The sequence below is a fragment of the Astyanax mexicanus genome, chromosome 7, assembly GCF_023375975.1.
Source record: "Astyanax mexicanus isolate ESR-SI-001 chromosome 7, AstMex3_surface, whole genome shotgun sequence".
Classification (NCBI taxonomy): Eukaryota; Metazoa; Chordata; class Actinopteri; order Characiformes; family Acestrorhamphidae; genus Astyanax; species Astyanax mexicanus.
This window is the reverse complement of record NC_064414.1, coordinates 391,024-418,195: the sequence shown is the minus strand read 5'-3', so window position 1 is coordinate 418,195 and position 27,172 is coordinate 391,024. Positions and strand designations below refer to the sequence as shown.

Here is a 27,172-nt window from a genome sequence, read left to right as displayed (position 1 = left end):
AAATGCTCTAAATGAGAATGTTTTTATTTAGAATTTGGGAGAAATGTTGTCTGTAGTTTATAGAATAAAACAACAATGTTCATTTTACTCAAACATAAACCTATAAATAGCAAAATCAGATAAACTGATTCAGAAACTGAAGTGGTTTCTTAATTTTATTCAGAGCTTATATAATTTAAGAAAATTAAAGGATTTAATAAAATCCTTAATCCTGCTGCTGGAGCTGTTTATCCTGCAGGTGGCGCGCGCTGAGAGACCTCTGGTGGGCATGCGCAGCAGTGCACGCGCGCCGTTGTTCGTTAAATTAAAATAATGAGCCGATTCTGATTCAGTAGCTCAGAGCTTCGGTACAGACTGAGAGAAACACGACGGAAAAGGTGAACATTTGACTGTTTTCTAACCATTTATCTGCCAGAGTGTGCTTGAGGGGTTTAAGAAATTATAAATGATTAAATATCGATTAAAAACGGTGTTTGTTTTGATTAATTAGTATCATGTTGTTGGCTAGCTTAGCTTAGCTAGCTAACGCTAACGGTTAGCAAACAGCAACCTTTACCTCAGGCTTTACCTTTACCTCAGGCTTAACTTAGCGGCTAATTAATGATCGATTAAGTTATTGATCTAAAATATTGTGAATATTGTAGTGTAGCTAGCTAACCTAGGTTTCTAATTTGAAATGTTTTATTTAGTTAGCTAGTTAACTTAACTTACCTGTTTTTAATGTGAAATAACTGGGTTAGTTAGGTTAAAACCTAATGTTAGCTTAACTTATTTTAGCTACTAGCTAACGTTAAGTTAGTTAGGTTCACTATTTAAGCTAGTAGGTGTGGGCCATATGGCCTTAAAATAATATCTAGATATTTCACAGTATTTTCACAATAATAATACGCTTGACATATTCAAGAGTACACATTAATGTTACTGCAACACTATTCTATTTTTTATCATTTTTTTTTTCTTTATTTGTTTATTTAAGTTATTTTCTACATGGTAGATTAATATTAAATACATGGAAACAATTAAGGGTCACATTTTGAATTATGTAATAAACAGTAAAAAAAATATGGTTGTCCTCCCTCCACAATCCCCTGACCATAATGCTAATGCCAGGTTCACACTACATGATTTTAGCTCAGTTTTTCAGACTTTCAGACAGTTTTTCGTTGATCGCCAACACAACTTCTGCTGGGAGGCAAAGAAAGCGTGCCTGTTTATTTCAGTTTATCTTTAGAAAAATACAGATTTTACACTGTAAAGCACTAGCATTACTGCTACTCTGAGCTGATTGGTTGGCGAGCTGTTCCTGGAGATACAGGTAGGGCATGTTTTAAAAGGTTTATAACTGGAGTTTAAAACGATAAAAAGATGTGTGCAGTACTGAAACACTTGATATAATTCTGTGTTTAGGACATTAGTATATTTCAGTATAAACTAATCAGACATTTATAAATAACACAGCCCCAGTAAAAAAGAGAGTCCTGACAGAGAGTTGAACTCTTCAGAATCTTTATTTGCTATTGAAATGAATGTAATCCACAGAGAGTCCTGTATTTCCAGAATATTCCATCATGCAAGGGGTTTATTTGCATTTATTTCTAGGTTTTTAAAGCTTGTGTTAGTTTTATCAGCATGAATTTATAATTCAGAAAAACGCAGTCATTTGTTTTTTTGTCTGAAAAGATATAATTATCTTTAAAGAATACATGATTAAACTATACATTTTCTTTCTTTTTTTACAGAAAAAAGAAACATTTTCAGAGAAGAGGGAGTGAGGAGAAAAGCAGAACAAGGAGAGAGTGTTAAAGCAACAAGTAGGTGAATTCAATCAAAAAATACTTTCTTATTTATTATTTTTCTCTTTGATTTAATGTAATTCTTGCAGTTGTTGATCACATTGTTTTAAATGCCCAGTGCAGCCAATTTTATTGGTTTATTTAACACGCTAGAAAGGTTTGGGTACATCAGATGTTGGTTTTAGTTTTCAATTTTAAATATTTAATTTAAAAAAGGAAACTATTGTGTGTTTGTATATAAATTGTGACACATGCATGATTTTGGAATGCATTTACTGTAAATGCCCTTGTGAATACTCTTCTAAGTGCTGTGTGGTCTATTTCAGCTTGATTATGTAACCCTTGTAAATTAGCGCTTGTATCGGTATTGGCAGTTTTATATCAGAATCGGTTCGGATCTAAAAAAGTTGCTCGGCCCTTAGTTATGATAAACTGTTACATAAAGGATCCATTTTATGCTTTTACGAAGCATATGGAAAGTATTTTCCTACGTACAGATATCTGTGTTTACTCTAGAACAGTCAAAACTTGTTAACTTGCACTTGGTAAGCTTAGCACTTGGTAAGCTTAGCACTATCAGCACTCCAGGCTCCAGGGTGTCTTCCATCATCTTGATAAAGTTAACAGTCTGTTAACAGTCTATCTATGTGCTTATGTGCATGTGTGCATGTTACTGAATCTCTTTCAGAGTACATCTCTTTCATTCCCACCCTCTTTTTCTGTCTTTGTTCTCTCTTTCTCTTTCTAATGCCCTGTGTTTACAGGGAAAATTCAATAGAGAAAGTGTGTGTGTCTGTGTGTGTGGCAGGTATGTACCTGGACCACACATCTGTTCACCTCAGGCCGTGATCAGAGTGTAAACTGTTTGCAGAGATGGATGACCTTAGAATTTCATTTCTTTTCTCGCTGCCATCGTAAAAGCGGTGAGTTTCAGCGGGGGTGGCATTGTTTGGGCAGGCAGACAAATCGCCAGCCAGTCAAAACCATGCCTTTGTTTAAAACTCCCGTGTTCCACACAGTAAATATTTTGGTATCCTCATAGTTACATCTGCGCGTTGGTTTGATGTGATTCTGCCCTGCCGCGGTCGTGCCTGACTCCATTGGAGAATGCTGTAAATTCTAAACATTTTAATAAAGCTCGACTGCAGCTTGGCCAGTTATTTTATTTTTTTTTAGCTTTTAAAACGCTTCAGGAGAATTAAAGGGGAATTCCACTGAGTTTACAAGATTTTGCGTAGTGCAGTGATTGAAATGTAAATGTCACGTCCGAAAAACATCAATGTTCCAAATAGTGGTGATAGAAAGAACCAGGGGTCAGTGAGTGCCATGCAAATATGTAATGTTGATTATGGTAACCCAGTAATAAATCTGAAAAAGAAAATCTTATTATGCCAAAAAAAGTTCAATCCAAATCACAGAGCTGAACACGGGGTCGGTTTCTAGAATTTTGTCCTGACGTTTTAATTTCACCCCCAAAATTGAAATACTTTTCTTTCTCACTTCTATAGGAATATGAGTTGCTGTATGATCCAGGCAGACATGGTTCTTGTTGATAGACAAAAAGTAAACTTGGGTCAAGTTTATATAAATATATATATATATATATATATATATATATATATATATGTATGTATATATGTATGTATATTATATATACATTTCCAGGGTTTCCAGGGATGGTGGTTTATGAGGTGCTGCATCTTCAACTGCATTTGCTAAACCAGCCTTAAATTTTTTGTTTTTAAAAGCTGATATTCTCTGATATTCCCGCTTTACAGCCCACTCCTGACGCTGGGTCTTTTTCTCTTTTAAACGTTTTGGACCATTGCATTTCTCTTCCAGGGCTCATTTACACTTGAGAACCTGCTGAAATGTATATTTTCCATCCTCCCTTTTCTCTCTCTTTCCAGTAGATGGCCATCATTTAGATCCACACATGCCCCGTCAGTGTGGTCAGAGTGTGAATATTCAGGCATTAAAACTGTATTAACATTAATTAGGTGATTCTTTTACGATGGCAGCATGTGGAATTTGAGGGCTCTGAGCAGCTATCTGCTCCGCTAATAAATGCAAATACACTGAGATCCACTAGACATTCCGCTCTAAACTGCCCGTAGCCTGAATACAAGCCACTGGGGAACTGGCTAGGATAACTCGGGCCTATATGGACCCTGACGTTTTTATACTCTCTTAAAACTCTGCCTGTCAGAGCTAAATGGGGCCTTTCAGGTGAATGGCCGGCTTAATTCTCCCCCACCTCCCATCATAAGCGGTAACACGTCTTACACTTAAGAATTACACCGGTGCCTCATGAAGTGGCTGAGTGTACCATAGAAAGACAAACACATAAATAAAAAGAGAAGCGTCATGGATTATGTGTTATATGTGTTATTTACAAGCATCACACTGAATGGTGCTATGGGCGAATTTACTGAAACGCTTTTCCTGCTAGTTTTCACTGCTAGTGAATTAGTCATCAGTGATGTAAAATATATCTTGATTTTTTTTTACTAATCCTTATAGATTATCCTATAATAAAAACAATAATACAGTTTCAGCCCTAGTTTATAAATACTATTTAAAAAATGTAAAAAAAAAATTTAATTAAACTCGGTGGGTTTGACATGGTGAGACATGGTGAAAAATATATTTTTTTTTAGCATGTGCATGAAGAGATATTTAACTTTTTTGCCTATTTTATTGTTTAAATGACCATTTTAAAATGTTTACTATTACTATTATCTAAGCTTCAAAACTATCCTATTTTATGTAAAGAGCTTTGAATTAAAACACCAGTGCTGCCACATTGTTTTTACTTTTATGTGGGAGGTACTTCTTGGCGTTAGCCAGTTCTGGGTGGGACCTAATAAAAAAAATAATCTATCATGATTTAATTGATGATTGATTTACAGATTATTCTGGTGATTAATACTATATATATGTACAATAATTTATTCTGCCAATTTAATATGGATTCTTTTATTTACATTTAAATACCTATTTTTAAATTTAGGAAAATCTGATAGGCCACAGTGTAGTGTACTGTTTCATATTTGCACTGGTGATATAAATTATTATTATTTTTTAAACAAAAGATAACTAAGTAAAATAATATTTTTTTCCAGTGATAAATTTAGTAAGCAATTACTATAAGAAGCCCAGACAAGTATAGTATAAGTCTTTTACGAATACATTTTTAAATAATAATTAAAAATAATTGCAAAATCTGCGGGAACTGTGAGAATATTTAATCTGCATAGGATGGATTATCACAGGACACCTTTAGAAACCTTTACAACCCTTTAAGACCGCCGGCATATTGCGTTAGTAAACATGCCGGTCTGACTGACCCCATAAAATATTGACCATAAAAGTCTAAACATTTAATACTCATTGGATACCCATCCTACACTTCCTTTTGAGTGCAACAGATTTTTTTTAAAGATGAGTGTAGTTGGAGGATTTTACAAAAAAATCTTTTTTTAGGGACTTACTAATTCGTGTATCCGTCCAGTTGACAACTTGATAAACCCCACAGGAATATGACTAATCGTATTTACAGCAGTTGTGGAACACGCCTATACACGCCCTCTGTTCATCCACAAATAAGATAAGAGTTGGGAAACACACACACACACACACTCTGACTGATGTAGACATAGCACCACTGCATCAGCACAGCCTGGTCTTTTGTCTGATGTGGTTTAGAATATAAAGGATTGTGGGAGATACTGCAGTATCCTGGGAATTGTATCTAGTTTTACAGATAGACCACACAGTTTCCCTGGATGCCTTTATTCATTTAAAGAATTTAAATTTCATTTAAGCTTACAGAAGAAATAACATCAGACAGGTAAAGCGCTTATGCTGAGCTGTTTCTGGAATAGCACCACCAAACATCAAAGAGCATCAGTATCTTCAAAATCTTGGGCTTTGTCTTTTGCAGGGGTGGCAACATGGCCGACACATCTTATGGTACAATAGGAAGGAATTCAGACAGATAGCGATTGCCTGTGCTACAACATCCTGTTCTTTTTTTAGAATAGAATATACACTGACATGCCACGTGTCCCATAATTTTTGTCATGCCTCATGGAGGCTAAAGAACACTACACTCACCTGTGGGGTATGTTTGGGGGTCTCCTGCATTAAAATTGGTGCTGCTTATCTGGTTGCATGGAATTTTTTCTTTAGCCAGACATCAACAGTCATGATATTTTCTTGTTTTTAATTTTTTTTTATTCAGTGTTTTGTCATCGCCAAGTGTATCGTTATCACGATAAATACAATAAAATATCGTAATATAATTTTAGGACCATAACGCCCACCCCTAGTTCCATCTGGCACCCATCATCAGACCTCATTCCAACTCCAGTAATTCACATTACTTTGCCATGAGCATGCTTAGTCATTAACAAGAGAACACCTCACAGTGTACTAATGTGCCATCAATTTACATTCTGCTGTTCCATGACTTTAAAACAGGGTTTATGGAGATTTATGGAGAGTTTCAGAATTCCAAATGGTTAAGTCACCTAAAATAAAGTAATGCAAGGATTTTAATACCGTAAAATCAGTGAGTGGGTTTTTTTTTTTTAAGGAAAAAAAGTGAAGGAATGCTTGTGTTTGCAGGAGGTGGGCGATGGATTGAGACTTGTTTTTAGGTAAAGAGAAGATGGGCTTTGATCTGTGAAATCCCATATCTATGGCTTTGTTGGTGAAAGAAGCTCTGAAGCTGTGAGACTCAATCAGAGGACCTGCATGGGAATCCCCTCACAAAAAAAACGATAGTACACACACACACACGCACACACGTTCATATGTGAACATGCAAAGGTGAATGCAGGGGCATGAACACAGACAGTTATGCACATTCATAGAACCACATGACATCTCAGTTTTCCATTCATTTTATTCATCTACACCTACATGCTACATTATCCGATCAAGCAGGATTGTAGTCCTTGTATCTTTACATACTTTTCATATTATTGTAGCATTTTATAGCATGTGTCTTATTTAAATACAGCTCTGGAAAAAAACTCTTTTTTTTTTAACAAATTGAAAACCTCTGGAATATAATCAAGAGGAAGCTGGATGATCACAAACCATCAAACCACCAAACTGAACTGCTTGAATTTTTACACCAGGAGTGAAGCAGCATAAAGTTATCCAAAAGCAGTGAGACTGGTAAGACTGGTGGAGGAGAGCGTGATGCCAAGATGCATGAAAAAAACAGTGATAAAAACCACCAGGATTATTCCACCAAATATTGATTTCTGAACTTAAACTTTTTTTTATAAAATATGAACTCAAAAAAATCTGACAGCACCTTATACACCACCACCATGCTAATCACTGCAGTGCAGGAAATAACCACCCACCACCCAAAGAATAATAATATTATTATTATTATTATTATTATTAAGTATGGCTGTTCTGTGGTGGTTTTCTATCCTGTGGGGTCCTGAGTATTAAAGAACAGGGTGAAAATAAGCAGGATAATAATACAATGTGCAAAGAAACAGGTACAGGACTACAATCTGGAATGACAGAACTACAGTGCCATATATGCTTTCCTAAGCATATGTTGATATGCTGCTTTATAGGTGTATAAATACATTTACAATTACCAGTCCTTTACCAAAGAAACACTCTTAAGAACGCACTTAAGCATAAAACCTACACAATACCTACAGAGAATACCACAGACACAGTGACACAGCAGACACACGGTACAGTGGAGTAATGCTTTATGTAAGCAGCCGAATACCTCAACCATGATATCAGATACTGGTGGCTTTGAGGCCTTGTGAGTGCCTCCATGTGAGTGGGTTTGTTTTCCTCATTCAGTTTTGCACCCAGATCTCTCCTGTTCTCACTGCTTATTCATTATTTACCTCCCTGCGTACGCCGAACGCATCCTGTTTGCAGGGCCTCCGCTCATTGTAGTGCAGCTATTTACCGATGCAGGTACAGCCTTATCACCCGGGCCTTCCCTTTCTGATTGTACAAAAGTTTCCGAGTCGCTCAGCGAGTGTGTTGTGACGTGAGCATCTCCGTCGCTGCGCTTTTCTTTGGCTCCTTTGTTTGGCCTTTCGCTTTTTGTTGTTCTCCTTTCTGGAGGGGGTGGAGAGGCCGGAACAGGATGAACAAAGTGTAGATAAAAAAAGACGCATTAAGATTAACTACTGAAACAAAGAGCAATTGTTGTCATATTCTGAAAGGGGCAGGAGGGTCAAAGAGTGGGGTGGGCCTATGATGCATCTGTGTGTGTCTGTTTATCAGCGTCTCTGGGATACAGAAATGCTGTGAGGTGTAGTCTAAACTTACAGGGTTTACTGTCCACAGAGTTCAAAATTATTATTTATTCAAAATTGTATTTGATATGTTACTTTTGCGGCCTTAAATAATAATAATAATGTGTGACAGTTTATTAGAGCATTTTTCTTCTTCAAAACTGACAGTTTTGGTCACCAGTGAAGTAGGTGACTGACTAGAGGGAAATTATTTCAGTAAAAATCAGATCTTAATAATCCTAAAGAAACAGTTTAGAATATATTTTCTCAGGCATTCTAAGACGTTTGTCAGAAAGACAAGTCCTATAAAACCTCCCGTATCTGCAGCAGTGTTGTTAAGATAAAGTTTTGTTATTGTTTTTGCCATTTTAAAAGATAAAATCAGATGTTACATGAGCAGTAGTAAAACAGGAAAACATAAACAGCATTTAAGTATTGTTTGGTGACATGAACTTTAAAATAAATCAAATTAAAATAATGATATGGTAAATATTTTACTTGGACTAAGTATTTATATAATAAGTTGGTTAATTGTTTGTGTACTGTTATAAGAAAGATACTCTCTGTCAGAATGGGAAGTCTGGTACCTTGTTAATGTTGCTTTTTATATTTTTACAGTTGTATTGCTTGTTTAGGCATTCCATCAAACTACCTTCCACTACTAGATCAGGAGTGTTCCTCGCTATTTATAATAAACTCCTGAAGACTGAGCTCTTCAAAGATCACTTACTCTCCTAACACCTCTAACTAACTAACTACTACTAACCTCTTTTCCTCCTCTATCCCACTATTTCACTTTATCCTCCGTTAGGTCCTGTCTTAAATTATATTTTACCTTAAAATTCTATGTCCTCTATTACTAAATATATATTATTATTATTATTGAAAGTTGCTTTGGACAAAAGCCAAGTCTGATAAATGTAATATAACATAATGTAACATCATTAATAACGGTTCCTAATGTAAATGTATGGAATTAGTCAGATTTAAAAGTTTAGCAGTGTGTTTTGTGTTTTTTTAGTGATTTAATAAATGAATCAATAAATAAAATGTATATATTTTCTGAAAAAGATCAAAAGGCAGACCTATTGAGAACATAGCAGGGGCTTATGCCTTATGACCTGATGCTGTCCCTGGATGCAGAGGGCGATGATGTCATTGTGTGGAAGTGCTTTGAAGAATATGAGGGTACCGGGACATTCAGGCAGGACAATTATGGCATTATGAACCCACTGTACACGAGTCAGTGATTTATATCTCTGTATCTCTGAGATGCAAAGTTGGGACAGTGACTGATCAAAGCCAAAGTGTCCCACAACGCCACCTTTAGCACCTGATTACAACACGTAACTGGTGAAACACTTCCGTCATAAACCAACTGGAACGTGAGCCAGGAATTATGTCATTCTCTCTCTGTTGTTGCAACGTTCAGCAGTTTAAAATGGATTAATAAACATTCTGAGCACGTCTGTGCATATTTAGTGCAGGGATGTGTACAGTACAGGCCAAAAGTTTGGGGACACCTTCTCTTTTTCAATGCGTTTTCTTTATTTTCATGACTATTTAGATTGTAGATTCTCACTGAAGCATCAAAACTATGAATGAACACATGTGGAGTTTTATGTACTTAACAAAAAAAGGTGAAATAACTGAAAACATGTTTTATATTCTAGTTTCTTCAAAATAAAAGCCCCCCTTTGCTCTGATTACTGCTTTGCACACTCTTGGCATCATTCTCTCAATGAGCTTCAAGAGGTGGCCACCTGAAATGAAAAGTTTTCCAACAGTCTTGAAGGAAGGAGTTCCCAGAGGTGTTTATTAGCACTTGTTGCTCCTTTGTCTTCTTCACTCTGTGCTCCAGCTCATCCCAAACCATCTGGATTGGGTTCAGGTCCGGTGACTGTGGAGGTTCAGCTCATTTTTTGTTAAGTACATAAAACTCCACATGTGTTCATTCATAGCTTTGATGCTTCAGTGAGAATCTACAATGTAAATAGTCATGAAAATAAAGAAAACGCATTGAAAAAGAGAAGGTGTGTCCAAACTTTTGACCTGTACTGTATATTTTCGTTTTTAGTCAAAGTAGGAAAACATACTTTTCTATAAGCCGTACCAAACTGAAAACTTTTTTTCATTTCATTTAAAATCCATCAATATTTGGTGGAATAACCCTGATTATCTTGGCACGCGTTCCACCAGTCTTTTATTGGAACATTGCCAGAGCAGAAGAAAGCAAGTTTTCCTTCTGGATAACCTTTTATATGACTTAAGGATTTAATGCATCCTTCTCAAAGACGAATCGTCACTGATCTTCCACCAAATTTCACTCTGGCTGCAGGATATTGTGGCTTTTATGCTTCTTCAGGTCTCTGTCTAGATGCCCAGTGTTGGATAAAGCTGAAGAATTGGATTAGAGAAGATATTACTCAAGTCATTTTACAAAGACTTTTACAATTGAACTCGCTCTAATCCAGTGAAATGCACTTTTAAAGTTTAATCTGTTAGCTGCTTTAAAATATTCATGTAATAGGAATTTTTAAAACTTAAATTTTACACAATATATTGTGTAGTATCAACTGTCTGCTGCTTACCTCAGTCTTCAGGTGCATCTTGTAAGGAGGGTTACTGTAACTGAGATTACACTGCCATCTGCTGGAGACCATGCAGTGATGAATGATATATTTTTTCATATAGTGAGATGATGTGCAATTACTGTCTGAAGCCATAAAATCATAGAATTATTTATATCATTGTCATATTGCATAGTTTGTGCTGTTTTAGTAAGTGGTTTTAATGTTGTGTCTGAGTGGTATTATTAAAAAGTCTTAAAGTACATATATATGAATAGTGCTGAAATACAGCAGCAAGTTTAAAACATGGCCTATACTATCATATCACCCACAAACCTCTACAATGATCTGTAATGAACTTCCAATCATGTCTGTGTATAACCTGTATTTTTATATTTAATGTGCTATTTATTCATAACATGGCCAAAAATATTGGAACACCAGCTCATTCGTTGTTTCTTTAAAAGATTTTAACCTCCTTTAGTGCAATATCTGCCTTTACTGCCCTGGGAAGACTTTGCAATACGTTATTTATTGTTGCATGGCGTTAAATTAAAGAGCTATTTTAACTGAAACCTAGGTGCTCTAAACTTTCTACGATACCCCAGTTTGACTTAGTAAAGTTACTGCTTTATTGCTTCATACTCCACATAGTGGTGACAGTCAGATGGATAGGGTAAATCTGCAGTGAAGTATATTGTGCCCTTATTCTGTGGAAACTAAAACTAATAAATCCACAATCCCTAGTATTTGATATTTTTTTTATTGGCACAGATTGTTCCTCTTCATATTAATCAGTAATGGCTTGAATGACAGTATTTGTGTTGTTGCTGACCATGTGTATCCCTTTATATCACATATAAAGGGTGTGTGTATATATATATATATATATATATATATATATATATATACACACACCCTTTATAAACAAATATTATACAGGGGAAATTTAACTGAACTACCAGCGTGGCTCCTTCAGTAAGGTGGTCTCCTAACAGGCTTTGCACTTCCTGTTAGGAGATTTTCATCGCTTGATTTATGTTTACTTGTCTCTTTGGATAGTAGTGTCACTGCAAATTATTTTAACATTTATTGTAAGAGGAAATGTTTTGTTACCTAGTGAGCTCTATATACCTGTACAATGGCCTTAAAATCAGATTCCATGAATATGTATACTGATCACAGTTTTGTTTGTTGCTGTATTTTATTGATTTAATTTTTTGGCATATTAACCCCATTGTATTGTGTTAAATGTCTTGATGGACAATCCAGCTCTTTATCTGATTCTTAATCAGATTTTACTCTAATCTTAAATGCTGTTTACAACTTTAAGAACTTTAAGGATTTGAAATCTGTAGTACATGTATGAGTTTATGTAGCCCTTTGTTTGATTTAACGTTGATTTAATGTTAAAGCCAAGCTAGACGTGTGCATTCACTTTGCCATAATGCCTCTATTCTCTATTCAGATGTAAGGGAGAAAGTGGGCAAGTGCATGTATAATACAACGTTTTATTAGGCTAATGATTACTATAAAAATATATTTAATGAATTGAGTAGTGATGATCCTAATCCGGATTTGAGTCTTTGTTTTAACCGTAAATTAAGTGCCTCATTTGGCATCTTCAAGATGCTGTATTTTTATATAAACACAAATATTGTGCGGTTGTGTTAATAGTCTTTTTTCTGCTTTCAGTGACATGTATTCAACATTGGTTTAAAGGGTCCTGAAGCAATGCATGAGGTCAGTACTGCCATCTAGCAGTTGAAGGGTCCTGTGTCCTCACGCAGTTCTTCAGCAAATCACAAAATATGGATATGATCTGACCTGATTATTGGCCAGTCGCTAATCCCATATTTTGGCTGTTACAAGTATATAGTCTATCTATATACAATATATAGTCAATAACTCCTGCTGTTACAGGTTAACATGTGCACCTCTCTCTCCCAGTTTAATATCCTGCTGTCCTGCATCAATACACACTGGAATTCTGCACTTACTGTGTTGTTGTTTCCTTTGGAACATGTCATGCATTCTCAGTGACTGGAGGCCAAAACCGTTGCATATTTCTTTTATTATCACAGATCATCCAACAACATTTCCCATCCAGTACCTCAGAGCTGGTGACGCAACACACAAATGACAAAAATAACGTCTTACAAAAAAGGGGGATATAAAAAATAATGCCAGACACGCACAACATACGCAACAAGTCCAGATAACTTAGTTCAACTCTGATATACATAAAAACAAAAATAATAATCCATCAGCTGGTACATTTATCTAGAACATCCATTTTCACTCGGCTCAGTTTGGTAGGTCAGCTCTTATTTTTTTCCCCTTTTTTTTCAAAAATATTTTTCTTAACTTTTTTATATAAAAAAACGTAAAGGAAAATAAAGATTCATGTTATTTTTTCTTTCTCTCTCTCTCTCATAGATGGCAGTGTCACGACATCAACTGGAGAAAACTTTGAGTGGAAAGGTTAGTTTCCTTTTCTTTCTTTTCTTTTTCTAAATAATGTAGAATGAGTTTTGTGAGTTGGGCTAAACTTTGAACACAAAGCCGGACGGCTCTGGTTTTATTATATTTTCTCTGTAAGCACACGACACGCCTTCCTTCACAGTTCAAGTGTGATTCAGAAGTGATTCAGTGAGGTTCATCTCTGGCCTCAAATCAGTCAATACTGTCAGTTACAGTGCTTGGTCAGCCTTCTAGACCTTTCACTGCTCCAGGAAAAAAAAGAGTCCGATTCCTGTCGTCCTTTTTTTTAAATTTTTTAAAGTTACTCCTCCGTTGTTTCCTTGAGAGTCCGCTTTATGATTCCAAAGGGAAGACGACTCAGGCCAGTAATTGAGAATAGTCACTTCTTAATGTCTCTTTTTTTTCTGCAGGTTAAGAAGTGTTTTTAAAAGTCATCTTTTTATTTTTTGCAAATATCAAATGTATATTTTACCCAACACAGTTGAAGTCAGAAATCCCTGGAACCCATTCCAATAACAAAATAAAAAAACTAGAGTTTGTGTTCGGCCTTCCGCTGGTTTGAGAGGGCTTTTTAATTCTTCTGTTGTTTTTTTCTCTCTTCTCAAAAGTGTGTGTGGTGAGGGGGGTCAAACATCAGCTCCTGTCGTCCGTGGCAAATAAGTGTTCACTCATCGCTGCAGCTGCATCGCCGTCCTCATCGTCTTCACTGGAAAAAAGGAAATCCGAGCTCCGTGAATCCGTGAAAATGTATGTAAGTTGCATACACACACACACATACATACATATAGTTCTGATTTGAGGCGTCCAAATGGCTTTCATTTCTGTCCATCGTTCCTCACGTGTCTCAGGTCCCCCTGCTCCCCCCCCCCACACACACACACACACAGTTGGCCCACTCCAGACCCCATTAACTCCATCGACTCCCATACACTCCCATTGACTTCTGCCCTCCTCCGCCTTCAGTTCTGACTCGTGATGGGTGTAGCTATTTATTTATAAAGGGCTTCGTAAATTCATCTGTAAGATTTTTTTATTTTTTTTATGTAACGTAATGTAATGACCACAAACGGAACTACAGCACAGTTTCCCAATTAATGTAAGTTAATGCCATAATTAATTTCATATCTATTGCATCAAAATATGTTTTTTAAATATTTTTATGGTGACTTTTTTATTGTGACAATTCTTGCTTCTAAACTGACCCACTTGTAAAAATGCAAAAGAACAATGTTTTAAAATCACTTATTTTTACGTGACTCATTTACTCTGCATTATTATGCTTATTAATACTTTATATAGATCAGTGTAAAAAAAAAAGTCACAAAATGGCAATTTATTGCATAGTATTGCAATTATTTCTAATAGTTATCATGATACTCATGCTTTCTGTGTGGCATATGCTTTTATTTGTGATATTAAAGTCTGATCTATATCTGATAGGAGTCAAAAAGAACAGCCAGATTTCTGAAATTTGTGTGACTTTTGCACTATTCCAATTTGACATTTATTTTCATAAATGTGTGCAAAGGTTGTTATTTTATTTAATTTTTTTAGATATTTCTATTTAGTAAAATAGCTGAAATGTTCATTTCATATTCATTATTTTAATGCTATTTTGATCATTTACATTTGGAAAAGTGGGTCATGTGATTCATTGCGCATGTTCATCAGTTTAGAAGCATGAACTTTTCAGATATGGGCCACTTTTACTTTTTTTGTGAACAAAGCTGAAGTTCAGTCACTATGGAGACGTTTTGTAAAGACAAGCAATTTTGTAAATTGTTCGAGTTGTAAAAATACAAAGATAAATCCTTTATTACTTTAACTTATCAGTCAGTTCCCAATCTGCTTTTAATGTGAACTGTACAAAATAAACAAATAGCAAAACTGGCTATACTTTATATTTTGTATTTGTAAGTAAGAAAGATATTTTCTTGTCAGGATTCTATTATTAAAGTGGATATTTAAAGTTATTTAAAATTAATGGTAAAAACACCCACCCCTTCTACCGGCAGAGGGATAATATCAGATATAGTGCAGGATGGGGTCAGGAGGGGGCTAGTCTGGTGTAGCCCTTCTCATACCAGCGAGGCCTCGGCTAGTCATAACTCCGTTATCTCCAGTGGGCTTTCCGATAGCGTGCTCTTGTTGCGGTGCATGGGTGTGGACTTGGCCGACTCTGTGCGTGCGTTGCGCTCGGCGTACAGTCCGCCGTCAGCATGCAGTGCCTCCAGAGAACGGGCCAGGGCCCGCTGGTCATCCTCTGGCAGGCTGTTGAGGTCTGAGGTCAGCAGGGTGCCTGTGCTGCCGTGCACCACGTGAACACCGTCTGGACCGCGCAGCTCCACAGGGTGCTTGTGCTTAAAGCGAAGCGTTCCTCTTCCTCCCACACCGAGCCGCTCGTCATCATCCTCGTCCAGGTCGCTCTGGACCAGCTGTGAGTTCGGAGGAAATAGAGAACAGAGAGAATAGATGGATGATTGATAACAGGAAGATGCAAATCCTCAGACCAGGCTGGACAGGATAAACCTCAGCTTAGACAGTAAACTGAACTGCTCCTTCAAAATAAAAATCTTACCTAGGTCAGACTTGGCTACATTCCCTACCATGTTAGTTAGTTAGTCAGTTAGGAACTAGTTACAGCACACTGACGTGTTTTATACACTGTAAAGGAATGGTTAGTCAGTTTTCAAAATTTCCCACTAATACCTGATAAACCAGAGATCACAGCCTAAGCACTTGGGTTAAAAAAAGCACAGTATGATCTGTTTTAACAGTTTTTTTATATATATAGTTCTATATAAAAATACAAAAACAAATCATGCATTGCTTTATCTTATCAGTCAATTTTACTTTTAATGTAAATTGTACAAAAAATAAATAATATAACTGGCTATACTTTATATTTCAAATTTGTAATCCAGTAAGATATTTTCTTGTCAGTATTATGTTATTAAAGTGGATCATTAAATAATAGCTAATACAGCTAAAGCCCCTGATTAAACCAGATCACAGCCTAAACACTTGGGTTTAAAACAAACAACAAAAAACAACAGTAGGATCTGTTTTAACGCTTTTTTTCTATATTATGACCATATTATCTTTGTGTAATTTTAAACATATTTACACTAAAACAAAAGCAATGGTTGCTGTTCAGACATTTAAAAGAAATACGTGGAGTTAACAGCCACAGATCTGTGAAGCAGAAAGGAAGGTTAAGCAAAAGTGATCACACAAGAAATCCAGGAGTGTGAAATCTGTAGTAAAGGGGAGTGAAATCGCAGGGTGTTACAGGTGTTTGCAGAAGGTGCAGAAGATACCGGACTGATTTTCCAGACACACTGTGAGCAAAAAGTGAGAAAGGAAGGGAAGCGATAGGTTTATGTCTGGGAAATCATTCCTGAAAGTATAGTGAAAAAAGGAAATGTCAGAAACAGAGTGAAGGTCTTCTATAGTTCAGGCCGGTGGAAGGGGATAATCACTAGCCAGCAGTGAGGAAGAGGAGCTAAAGCAGGGTCCAGCCACGCCTCCCACCTCTGTGATCGATGACTGGTCCTGACTGGTTGACTTGGTCACCATGCGGGCGGCGAAGAGCTTTTTGAGCCTCAGATAATCGTCCAGTACCACCTTTAGCAGTGAACCCTGAGCAGACAGCAGGATTGGTCATTTGATGGAGTGGTGGTCTTATTAAAGTCTTATTCTCGGTAATATAAAGGAATAACAGAAACTGTGGCCACTGGGACAAATAAAAAAATTACAAACTTTGTATCTCAAATCTCTGGAGAAACGTTAAATTAGAGCAGAAATGAAGACTTAAATGATCATATAACAATAAAAAAAAAACACTGAGTATGTACAGTTTATAGACAGCAATAAATATGTTGTCTTTTTTGTATTTTTGTCTAATGATAAAGAAAGTAGCTGGAATAGTAGAACAAAATCTTAATAAATAAAATAAAATAACTAGATCTGCTGTTCCTTTGTTTTGTAAGTAATTTTAAATTAATCTGTATTGAAGACCAATTTATTAAGCTTCCTAGGGACATGTCAAAAGTCATGGGACAAGAGACTAATATAGGAACTCTTGACTTTTGTCATGTCAAATCACATTTGGTATGTTAGTCTAAGATGTAGAAATAAAAAAATGTGATTTGGGAAAATCTGGCTGAATTTATTTGAATTAACTTGGAGAGAGAGTTCAACAAATTACCTGAGGTGTTTGTCAATCATTTAAAATTGAGCATGGCTGTGTACAGTGTGTAAAATTAAAATCTAAATGAGTCTAGTTTCATCATATTATCTGACATAAACCACAAGTAATGACCAAGTGCAACACTTGGATTCGAAAACAGTGCCTATAAATGTAGCTGTATTAGAGCAGGTATAGTTTAAAACATGCTATAAATTTCTAATCAGAACCTGTATTGTCTGCTACAAGGACTCACCTTAATGGGTCCTTCTCGCATAATCTGACCCAGTTTAGCGATGTTGTCGTACTCCTGAATAGCAGCTCTGAGGTAGCGGTCATCCTCCGGCTTATTAGCGTGAGGCTCACGCCCAAACGTGCCCTGGAGATTACAACATAATCAGTACGTTTATTATTTGTGGGTTTTCTTTGGAAAGCTTTAGCACACATAGCTGATATTTATCAAAACTATAGAACTGAATCCAGTAAGATAAAGGTAATGGTCTGTGTTTGATCTGATTTCAACAGGAGTGGGATGAGCGTGTGAGCACTGAGTGTGTTTAAGTGTGTGAGACTGACGTGAGTGCGAGCAGGGCTGTTCCACAAATCAGTGATGTCACTCAGGTTCTCAGGTAAGTCGTCTTCATGTTCGGCCTGGGCGGCCAGCTCCAGGTTTCTGCAGAACGGATCCAACCACACAGGATTGGCTCTAAAACACAAAGACAAATTCCACTTCATTAAAATTACTATTAGCGATGTCTCAGTCCATTTTTTTTAATTTCACTATCTACAACACTTACACACACACCTCTTCCAGATGCCTTTAAACCCAGCAAAGTTAGCGCCACTTTTAGATATCATTAATATAAAGCTATTGTTTTGCACAGTAAAGTGCGTATTTTGTGGTATTTGTGAAGTTAACTTTACATTTCAGTGCTTGACATATGTTGGCCAAAGTAATCCCTCGTCTATGTGGTCTTATAAGCAATTGTTCAATAAATTTAAAGATCTCCTGCTGAAATCCACTTTTTTGTTCTTGTTGTTTGTGAAATACAGCAGATCTCTCTGAGTTGTTTATGATGCTGCACATATTAAATCTGTTCCTCAACCTCTTCCTCATTGTCTGCAGCAGCTACTAAAAGAAAATGTTCAGAAAAAAAGAAAAGCACCGTGTAGTATTCATGGCCACGCCCACCCTGGCTTGGGACCGCCCACAGGTAAATCTGAAGACGGTCAGCAGCAGAGCGACACTGTCTCATCAGCTATAGAGCATAAAGCTCTGTTTACACCAGTTAGTTAGCATTAGCTATCTCTATCTCTGGCCTGCACACTAGTGGAGCTAATGCTCTAGTGATCTAAGATGCATAAAAGTATGTACGCTACTGATTACAAAATTTGAAACTAGCACACTAATTTTCATACTAAATGTGTGAAACAAGTGTAAACACTTGTTAACGAATATAAATTTGTGCAATAAGCATGCTAAACAGTATTATTCATCCTCACTCACAAGTTAACACCTCAATACTTACACAGATGTGGACATCCTGAAGTAACACTTCATGAAAAATTGTAAGATAGATAAATATATTACTTCATAAATACTCCTCGTTCTTTAGACAGTTTGTTTATTTAGGTAATTAAAGTATAAGTGAAGTATAACTGCTGGTATATTGTTTGCTTGAGTCACTTCAGTTATGCCAGTGTTTCATAGCTGGGAAAATCCAAGCGGCTTAGTTCCTGTTCAGACAGCTCTACATCTCCTTCGCTATTTACGCAGGATTACGCAGAAGATTTGACTACCATATTTATAGCTTATCCAAGCTTTTTTCAGAAGATAAGATTCCTGGTGCTCTGTTTCCTACAGAAATCTATTTTTAGATAATAGCTGCTAATTTGAAAATGCCCTCAGAAAGAAAGGCATTTTTGTACTGCTGTGTTTTCCTACACAAACGGTTGATTTATCTGTTTGTTTATGAGAAAAGCTTCAGCTCAGCTTATCTCTTCTATCATCTTGTCTCACTTGGCTCACCCTTCAAACGAATACTTGTTGGTGTTGGGCATGTCCAGGATGTCCATCAGTCCCTGGTTGCCTGGACAGCGTGCAGAGAGAGAACAAACAGGGCCTGTTAAACTCGTGGTGCACACCAGCAAACAAACACAAAGCCGTGCTTGTGCGACTTCCTGATGGCACATTTTAACTTCCTTTACTGTGTTGTTCCCAGCAACTCACCTGTGGAGCCAGCGACGATGGCCTTCAGCTTCCTCTTGTGTCTGTTTAAAAGCACAAGCGCACATAATTAGCTGCTACGTAGTGGAATATATAGCATGACAGTGTGTGTGTGGTTTTACTACACTGAGAAGCTGTATGTCTGTACCCCTCCGGTGAAGACAGGGTTGTGGTTTGAGGGCAGGTTGTAAGAAGTCTGTGACGTTTATTTAAAGAACAGATTTTGTGTGACTTCCGACTCGCTTCTAGTGTTTGTTTGCGATGTTAACTTTGTTGTAGTGGTGTTCCACGAGAAAAGATTTCTACACATCCAGCGTTCACAGAAATAGTGCAGGTGAATGAGATGTTTCACTGAAACGCTTCTTTAAGAAGAACAGCTAATTTGAAACTGAGTGAGTCTCAAAATCTACTTACACTGTTCGATAATACCAGTTCATGAAAATGAAGAGCATGGCTGCCAGGAACAGCAATACAGCCAAGATTATTATAGCCATCTACACAAAAAGAGAAAGAGAGAGAGAGATAGGGTAATGAACAAATATGTATAGACTCTAGATGGGTAATATGTCCCTAAAATAATAGTGCAATAATTCGGGATATTTTTGCAATATCAATATTATTGCCAATTTAACTGAGAAACACTGAGAAATAATTACTAATTTCAAGTACACACTGTTGCAACAAAATAATTATTTTTAATTAAATTTTAAGTTAAATATGGGACACAGGACACACTTACCTGCAGGGTAGTGAGATCATCAGGTGCTCGTCCACTCACTGCAGGCTGGACATCCAGGACGTTATAGTTCCTGAACAGATTTCTCAGCTGTTCCTTATTCTCATCAATCATCTGAATCACCCTGCCAAATTGTAAATAAGACAATAGCTTATTATATATGCTTTTTATTTTTTTTTGGAAATTATACACTGCTTATATAAAATCTGGGGTCACCGCAGTATTAGTGTTTAGTTATTAGATATTATCTTCTGTTTTTGTTTTAGTGACTTAGTTTGACATGATCTACAGTGGGTTGGAGAATGAGACTGAAACACCTGATTTTTATTGTCCAAACCCTGTATTTGTTCGTTTGTATTAATCACTTTTATTTTTGTTTAATCTGTACAGATTAGTGATTAGCCTTAAAGCACCCAAATGCCTTATAAGCAGTGTAATAATACAAAAAGTGAATGAGTGATCTGCACCTCTCCACATCCAGGATGCGGTTGGTTTGCTTGTTGACCACGTGAATCAGAACATCAGTTTGTGCAAAGTTTACTCTACCCTTTTTATCCACATGGAACTAAGAGGAGACAAATAAAATAATGTTTAAAACATTACGGATAATTATACGAAAATGCAAACATACCAGCTTGATGATATGCAATAAAAACCTTACACACACACCTACCTGTACATCGTCCATGTTGACAATGGCTCCGGTGATGTTTGAGAGCAGGTTGATTAGCTCCTCCTGAAAGAGCCAGACTCGCTCCGGTATCTCATTTATGATGAGCTTCACCCTCTGATCGTCCCGCAGGATGTAGATTCCCACTATCGCCACGTCGCTGTGTCCCGCCAGGTCCCTCGCCAGCACCTCCACCACAAAATAGCCCGGGTCATAAGCCGTGAACAGGTCAAACGTTCGGATTATACCATCCGTTTCACCTAAGAAGTAGAATAAATAGATGATAAAATTTTTAACTAATAAAATATTTAATATATAAAACAAATGTTATTCAATTTACTAATTTAATCTATATCTGAAATCAGCTTCTGCATGAATAATGGCTATATTAACAGTCTAGAAATTAAGGATTTAATAAATTAAACCACATATTACATATAAAAGAGAATGTTTTAAATAGCACATAGATACAGACACATGATTTTCATAACTATAAATTACATTACATTACATTTGGCAGACGCTTTTGTCCAAAGCGACTTACAATAGTCAAGTACAATGTAAAATAAGTTTAAAGGTAAAAACAACTTTGTATAGGGATAAAAGGAGGTCAAGGGGAATAATAGGATAGAGGAGTGAAGGAGGGGAAGAAGGAAATGAACTCTATGTATAAATAACAGACGTTAATCCGTAAATAAAGATGCATACCAATTATATAAACATTGCCGATGTCCTCCGAGTCGTTGGATAGTAGTTTTATGTAGAGGATGGACAGAATGTGATACAGAATCAGACTGTTGTTTCCGATATCGTTGTCGACGGCCTGAACCTGGATCAGTTCAGAGCCCACTTTAGCATCTGCAGCCACGCCTACAGAGAGAGTGAGCAAATGCAACATTGTATGTTAATGTTAAAAAAACATTAAATAATATTGTTAATCAGTTAATCAGTTATTTATTATAATATACATGTATATAATTGTCAGGGGTTTATGCCAAAATGTAAAAAATCATGGAGTTATGTTGTAAGTGAGGTTAAACACTGGCCAGCATGCTGATGGTAAGACGATGTGAATTATGGGAGTTGGAGTCTGATAGTGGGTGCTGATGGGTCTCTGCTTGGAAAACAGCTCAGCCAATGAGATCTCAGAACCGAGATCATCAGCCATATTTAAAATTATGAGACTTTTTGAAAAGATTCAGATGTGGGTTTATATATTAAAAAAAAGCCTAAAAATAAAATATCTAATTTATTAAATAAATAAAATTTGTGCTGTATCAATCCTGTAATGTGAATTTAGCCCCGCCCCCCTGTACCTGCAGTGTACTCCATCTTTGTGAATCTTGGGGGCTGGTCATTAATGTCCTCCAGGTAGATGCGGACCTCCTGCAGGGTTGGATCACGGCTGGGATCGAGCGCGCGGTTTGTTTTCGACCTCTGACCCCTCGGTGGAGACCAGTTGCGATTGCTGGAGGCTTTAACGATGATGGAATACATGGGAATTTCCTCACGGTCCAGATCCTTCTTCACTCTGAGCACTCCAGACACACTCAGAGCAAAGTTCCCATCAGTGTCTCCCCCTAGAGATCAGCAGCAGCATTAATACCAGTTCAGTGTGAACTTCATATTAGGAAGAACTGATTACTTCAGACAAGAGTTGAGGACACGAGAAAAAAAAAAAGGAACACAGAAAAAGTTCATATCGTCATTTTCAGCGTAATTCTACTGATGCAATAATGATGCCGTTTCATCAGTGTTAGTAAGACGTGTGGTGAAATATCCGTCCGATTAGCCTGTGAAATGCTGCAGAGTTTGACTGCCTTCGTTTTGTCCTTTTTAGACCAAACATTTCACCATAAGCAGTTATTCATTTGATCTTCCTTTGAAGTCACCTAATGTAACTTCCTTCAGACAGCTGTGAAGAAGCTTTTTTGTTTATACTATATATTGTTCAAGATTGATCATGGGAAAATGACATGTATTCATCACAACAGATCAAACATAGAGAAGTAGAGAAGTATTACTACTGCAGTTTAACCAAATCAAGGGGTTTACAAAGCTCTGCAACTCGTGTCCCATTTAACTAGAGACATTATCAGTAAGGAGGCCAGTCACTGGATAAAATATGAAATATGGGAGATCTCCTAACACATATTATGGCGTTCGTTTATGGAGAAAGAGCTGACCTTAAAGCTCACCTTCTGCGAAAATCCGATTTTTCTTGTTTTTTGTGGAATACAGTAGGTCTCTCCGAGTTGAATGTGTACACCTGCACATTAAACTGTTTTGCAGCCCCCATTGTCTGCAGGAGCTAAGCAAAGAAATCCCCCCTCCGAAAAACGGGTGAATTTTGAATTATCTTTCTGCCTACGTAGGCAGAAAATCACAGACCAGCCCACCTTGGCTCGAGAAACTCCCAGAGGCGGAGCTGAAGCGACGCAACATCACCGCTCATCAGTTAGGAGGTGGGAGGCAGTGAGCGGCAGAGTGGTGGAGGGGCGTCGCAGTGCTCCTAGCCAATCAGAGGAGAGATATTTGCATGCTGTTTGCATGTATGAATATTCATGAGCAAAGCTGGAATCCGGTCATTTTGGACACACCCCTAAAACAGTCCATTAAAAAAGAGCTATACAGAGACACCTGAGCACTTTTTTTTTTACAAAAACGGCTCACATGTCATTCATTCATACTAGAGACCACAACTAGACATTTTAAAATGAAAGAAAAAACGACGGAAGGTGACCTTTAAACAAAGGGGAGTGGAGGAGGGTCAGCGTGATAAAGTGGAAAGCTCCAGTTTAGAGCCAGTTAACAGTAAATTGTGTGATTGTATTATCACCAGACCAATCAATAAGCACACCCTAAATATAACTATTACTAATCATATTGTGTTTTGAGTTACTGTGTTGTTGGTCGCTTTAACAGACCCGCATTTCTTCAGACAGCTATTGACATTAGTAGTAGTTTTTGTTCTTGGCTCGGCCAGCACTCTAATCAAAATAATTTTTAGGCATAGACTGGACAAACATAACATTTAAAATATATTTTTTTCTTATTTTAATTATCACTGGTGAGAAATATAATGTTTTATCTTAAATTTGCAACAAGAAAATAAGATTTATTTATTTTTGGTAATGGCTCCCTAGCAGGACCAATGCATTTTCTGAAAATCACTGATGGGATTTTTAAGTCTGGTTAAAATGCTGTATTCCAACCTGCGATGAAGTAGTAGACAATAGCGTTGGAACCTTCATCTGCATCCACTGCCCCTGTAACGTTCCCCACCACAGTGCCAGGAGAGGAGTGCTCTGGAACATTCAGAGACTGGAATAGAATTCCACCTCTCTGAGAGAGAGAGACAGAGTGAGAGACAGAAAGAGAGAGAGAGAGACCGAGAGCATAATTTACAGTCACAAAATGCACCGGCAGTGTTGACCAGTTTCAGTATTTAATGAAGTGTCCAGGGTTAATGACATGAGTGAAGAACTGAATGAATGAAGGAACTGACCGGGGGTTTGAGGAAGACCGGCTCGTTGTCATCTAGATCAGACAGAGCTACCTGCAGAGGCTGGGTGGTCTCGTAAGGAACCGGCTGGCCTAGATCATACGCCACCACGATCAGCTACAGAGACATACACACAGTCACAGTGTTACAGTCAGTGTTATCGCTCATGATAAAATCTACCATCAGAGCCTAGACCTCTAAACTTTCTTTCCATCACCAGCATCTAATTTTAACAGTTTTTGTGCTAATATTACAGATTTTTTATGATTGTTATGCTCAGAAATATGCTTTAAACCCTTATTTTAGTATATTGTAAGATACAAAGTAATCGACAGCCTTGGCTAATACAGTTTGCATCCCAGCAACATTTTACAACATTAAAATGCACAATGTCCTACAATATATTATGTTCTATTGTCAGATAATGAACGATGGAACATGACTGGAATTTTGAGAAGTTGTCAGAAGGATATTGTTTGGATAAAACTGCAGCAGTGCTGTAGTGTATAAAATGTGTGTTTGCTGGAATTACATGGATTAGCTGAGTCATAGATGAGCTGTCTGGCAACTAGCTACTTAATACTATTACTAATCATGTGGTGTTTATTGTGTTGGTCATCATTTCTTCTTCAGACAGCTGACTATAATAGTTAGACATGCTAGTACAGTAGATTTTGTACTTGGTCTCGGACAGTGCTTTAAACAAAATCATCTTTATGTCTGGACCGAATCAACATAACATTTACTTCTTTTAACCATCACTAATGTGTGATAAAGTGAATTATTTGCAGATGTAAACAGGGTTAGCATGTTCAAGCACATTAGAGTCCATCAGGCTGTTTATTAACTGCTTTATTAGTGGCTAAGCTGCTTGAGGATACTCACGCTGTACAGCGGCTGCTTCTCTCGGTCCAGTTTGACGGCAGTGGTGATGACGCCAGTCAGAGCGTCGATGTGGAAGTTTTCCCAGTCTCTGTTTCCGGCTCCAGTCTGCAAGAAGCTGTAGCGCACCTCCCCGTTCACTCCTTCATCCTCATCCGTCGCAAACACCTCGTACACCACTAACCCAGGGGGCTGCTCCTGCAACCGCAACACCATCAGTCACATCACTACTACATCTCGAAGCTTTAGTCTTCCTCTCTGCTCCGAATAAATCACTAAATCAGTCAATATTAACTCTGAAACACAGGCCTCAGTTCAGTAGTGACCCATGATCTAATTTACCAGTTATTCATCTGTGTTTAGAAAATGTGAGATATGACCGGTTATAATTTTCTAAATCATGTAGTTTGTGCTTTGCAACAGTATAAAATATTATAAGTTTGGCGATAATTAACTTGTGTTCATTTGTTTAGGTTCAGTGCCCTCAATCTGGGAACCTGTGAGAGCTTCATGTCATTTTGCATATTTTTTTCCAGGCACAGGACCCTGTTTAACAATCCAGTGGTTCTGTATACAACTGTTGCCCTTTCTGAAGAAACCCTGAACCAGAGTGTGTGTACAGAGCAACAAAAAATGCGACATTAACAAAGGCCCTGTGTGTGTTCTCTCATGCCCACACCCCAATCAGTGACATTATACAAACATGGTAAACATGAGTGCTCCACTGCAAGCTGTGGCTCGTTCTGAAATGCGGAAGATTGCAAGAGTGTACTGAGATCGGACACGGTGTAACCAGACTGCTGCAGCGAACGACGGCTGCACAACTAAGAACAAGACGTTTATGGGGAAACTGCAGACGAGGTCCAGAGAATCAAATGTAATCTGTAACTCTGCAACTGAGCCAGGATTCCTGTATTTGTTGGTAAAACACACACACTAAGACACACACAAACACACTCTCAAAAGACCTATTAGAAGATGGAAAATTTCCCCTCGTACACAGATTACACACAGAATGCCTCTCACTATCTCGCTCTGTGCGGGAGGTTAGTGTGAACACACTTTTTTTTTGTAGATGGTTCATACATGCAGACCAATTACAGAAGGTTCAGGCAGGCTATCATCACATATTAAACAATAGAAGAGGAAAAAGAAATGGTGTTGTGCCAAAATCCCACCCTTATTGGTGATTCTGTATCTGCTGTAACTGTAGATTAACCCTAATTTTTAAACATATATAAAACAATCTGGAGGGAATTTAAGAAGTTGTGCAGATTATTGGATAAATGGGTTTTATCATGTTTATAACTTTGAAAAATGCAGTGAAATATTTTTTCTGCTTTTCTATATTAAAGCCTGTGATCATACATAAAGCCCAGCATGAAAATTGTGATACGCTTGTGTTGAACACACTTGAAGCTTACCACTCAGAAGCACATCACACTCGAGTTACACAAGTGGCTCTTACAGTGAAGAGGACATTTAGAAACACAATCATGCAATGAAACGCACGTCAGCAGCAGTTCCAGAGTGGATCTGTGAATAGTTACAGTAAAACAAAAAAAGTTTGACTGAAACTCCACCTAGAAATATTTAGACGAAAATGATAAGAGTGACTGGACAGGTAAAACACAGAAATGACTGTATTTTCTGGGGTGTTTGGTTCTAAAGCTCACTTGCTAAGATAGCCTATATTACAGTTAAACACAGAGTATCAGACAGCTCAATCCAGCTGATTTTGACTAAGTAAACTGAGTACTGATAATAAAAACCCACGTCTGAGAGAGTCAAGTCTTAGTTCATTATTGGTAGCTCAT

The 27,172-nt window shown here is 37.3% G+C and overlaps 1 protein-coding gene and 2 long non-coding RNA genes across 5 annotated transcripts in view; 2 read left to right on the top strand and 1 right to left on the bottom strand.

Annotated features, from left to right (window-relative positions):
- Positions 1 to 259: 259 nt before the first annotated feature.
- LOC111196045 (uncharacterized) lies at positions 260 to 13,837 on the top strand. Of its 2 annotated transcripts, XR_007439922.1 has the most exons (5): positions 260 to 377; positions 1,740 to 1,811; positions 12,358 to 12,405; positions 13,102 to 13,146; positions 13,755 to 13,837. It is a non-coding gene; the product is annotated as an uncharacterized LOC111196045 (long non-coding RNA). The 2 variants fall into 2 exon arrangements; XR_007439923.1 differs by lacking the exon at positions 12,358 to 12,405.
- The window catches only part of cdh23 (cadherin-related 23), a 277,788-nt gene continuing 263,333 nt past the window's right edge, over positions 12,718 to 27,172 (bottom strand). The window contains exons 55-69 of one of the 2 annotated variants that reach the window (XM_049481005.1): positions 25,359 to 25,553; positions 24,477 to 24,590; positions 24,184 to 24,313; positions 22,285 to 22,548; positions 21,677 to 21,838; positions 20,972 to 21,228; positions 20,766 to 20,863; positions 20,302 to 20,422; positions 19,977 to 20,056; positions 19,566 to 19,606; positions 19,365 to 19,425; positions 17,912 to 18,041; positions 17,592 to 17,714; positions 16,681 to 16,788; positions 12,718 to 15,581 (exon numbers count right to left, since the gene is read on the bottom strand). In XM_049481005.1, coding sequence (XP_049336962.1) covers positions 15,249 to 15,581; positions 16,681 to 16,788; positions 17,592 to 17,714; positions 17,912 to 18,041; positions 19,365 to 19,425; positions 19,566 to 19,606; positions 19,977 to 20,056; positions 20,302 to 20,422; positions 20,766 to 20,863; positions 20,972 to 21,228; positions 21,677 to 21,838; positions 22,285 to 22,548; positions 24,184 to 24,313; positions 24,477 to 24,590; positions 25,359 to 25,553 — 2,217 coding nt within the window. In that variant the 3' untranslated portion in view covers positions 12,718 to 15,248. The remainder of the gene's footprint in view (positions 15,582 to 16,680; positions 16,789 to 17,591; positions 17,715 to 17,911; positions 18,042 to 19,364; positions 19,426 to 19,565; positions 19,607 to 19,976; positions 20,057 to 20,301; positions 20,423 to 20,765; positions 20,864 to 20,971; positions 21,229 to 21,676; positions 21,839 to 22,284; positions 22,549 to 24,183; positions 24,314 to 24,476; positions 24,591 to 25,358; positions 25,554 to 27,172) is intronic. The other variant, XM_049481004.1, reaches the window with a different exon arrangement.
- On the top strand, positions 18,506 to 27,139 carry LOC111196046 (uncharacterized). Its single transcript, XR_002651989.2, has 2 exons — positions 18,506 to 18,549; positions 25,892 to 27,139. It is a non-coding gene; the product is annotated as an uncharacterized LOC111196046 (long non-coding RNA).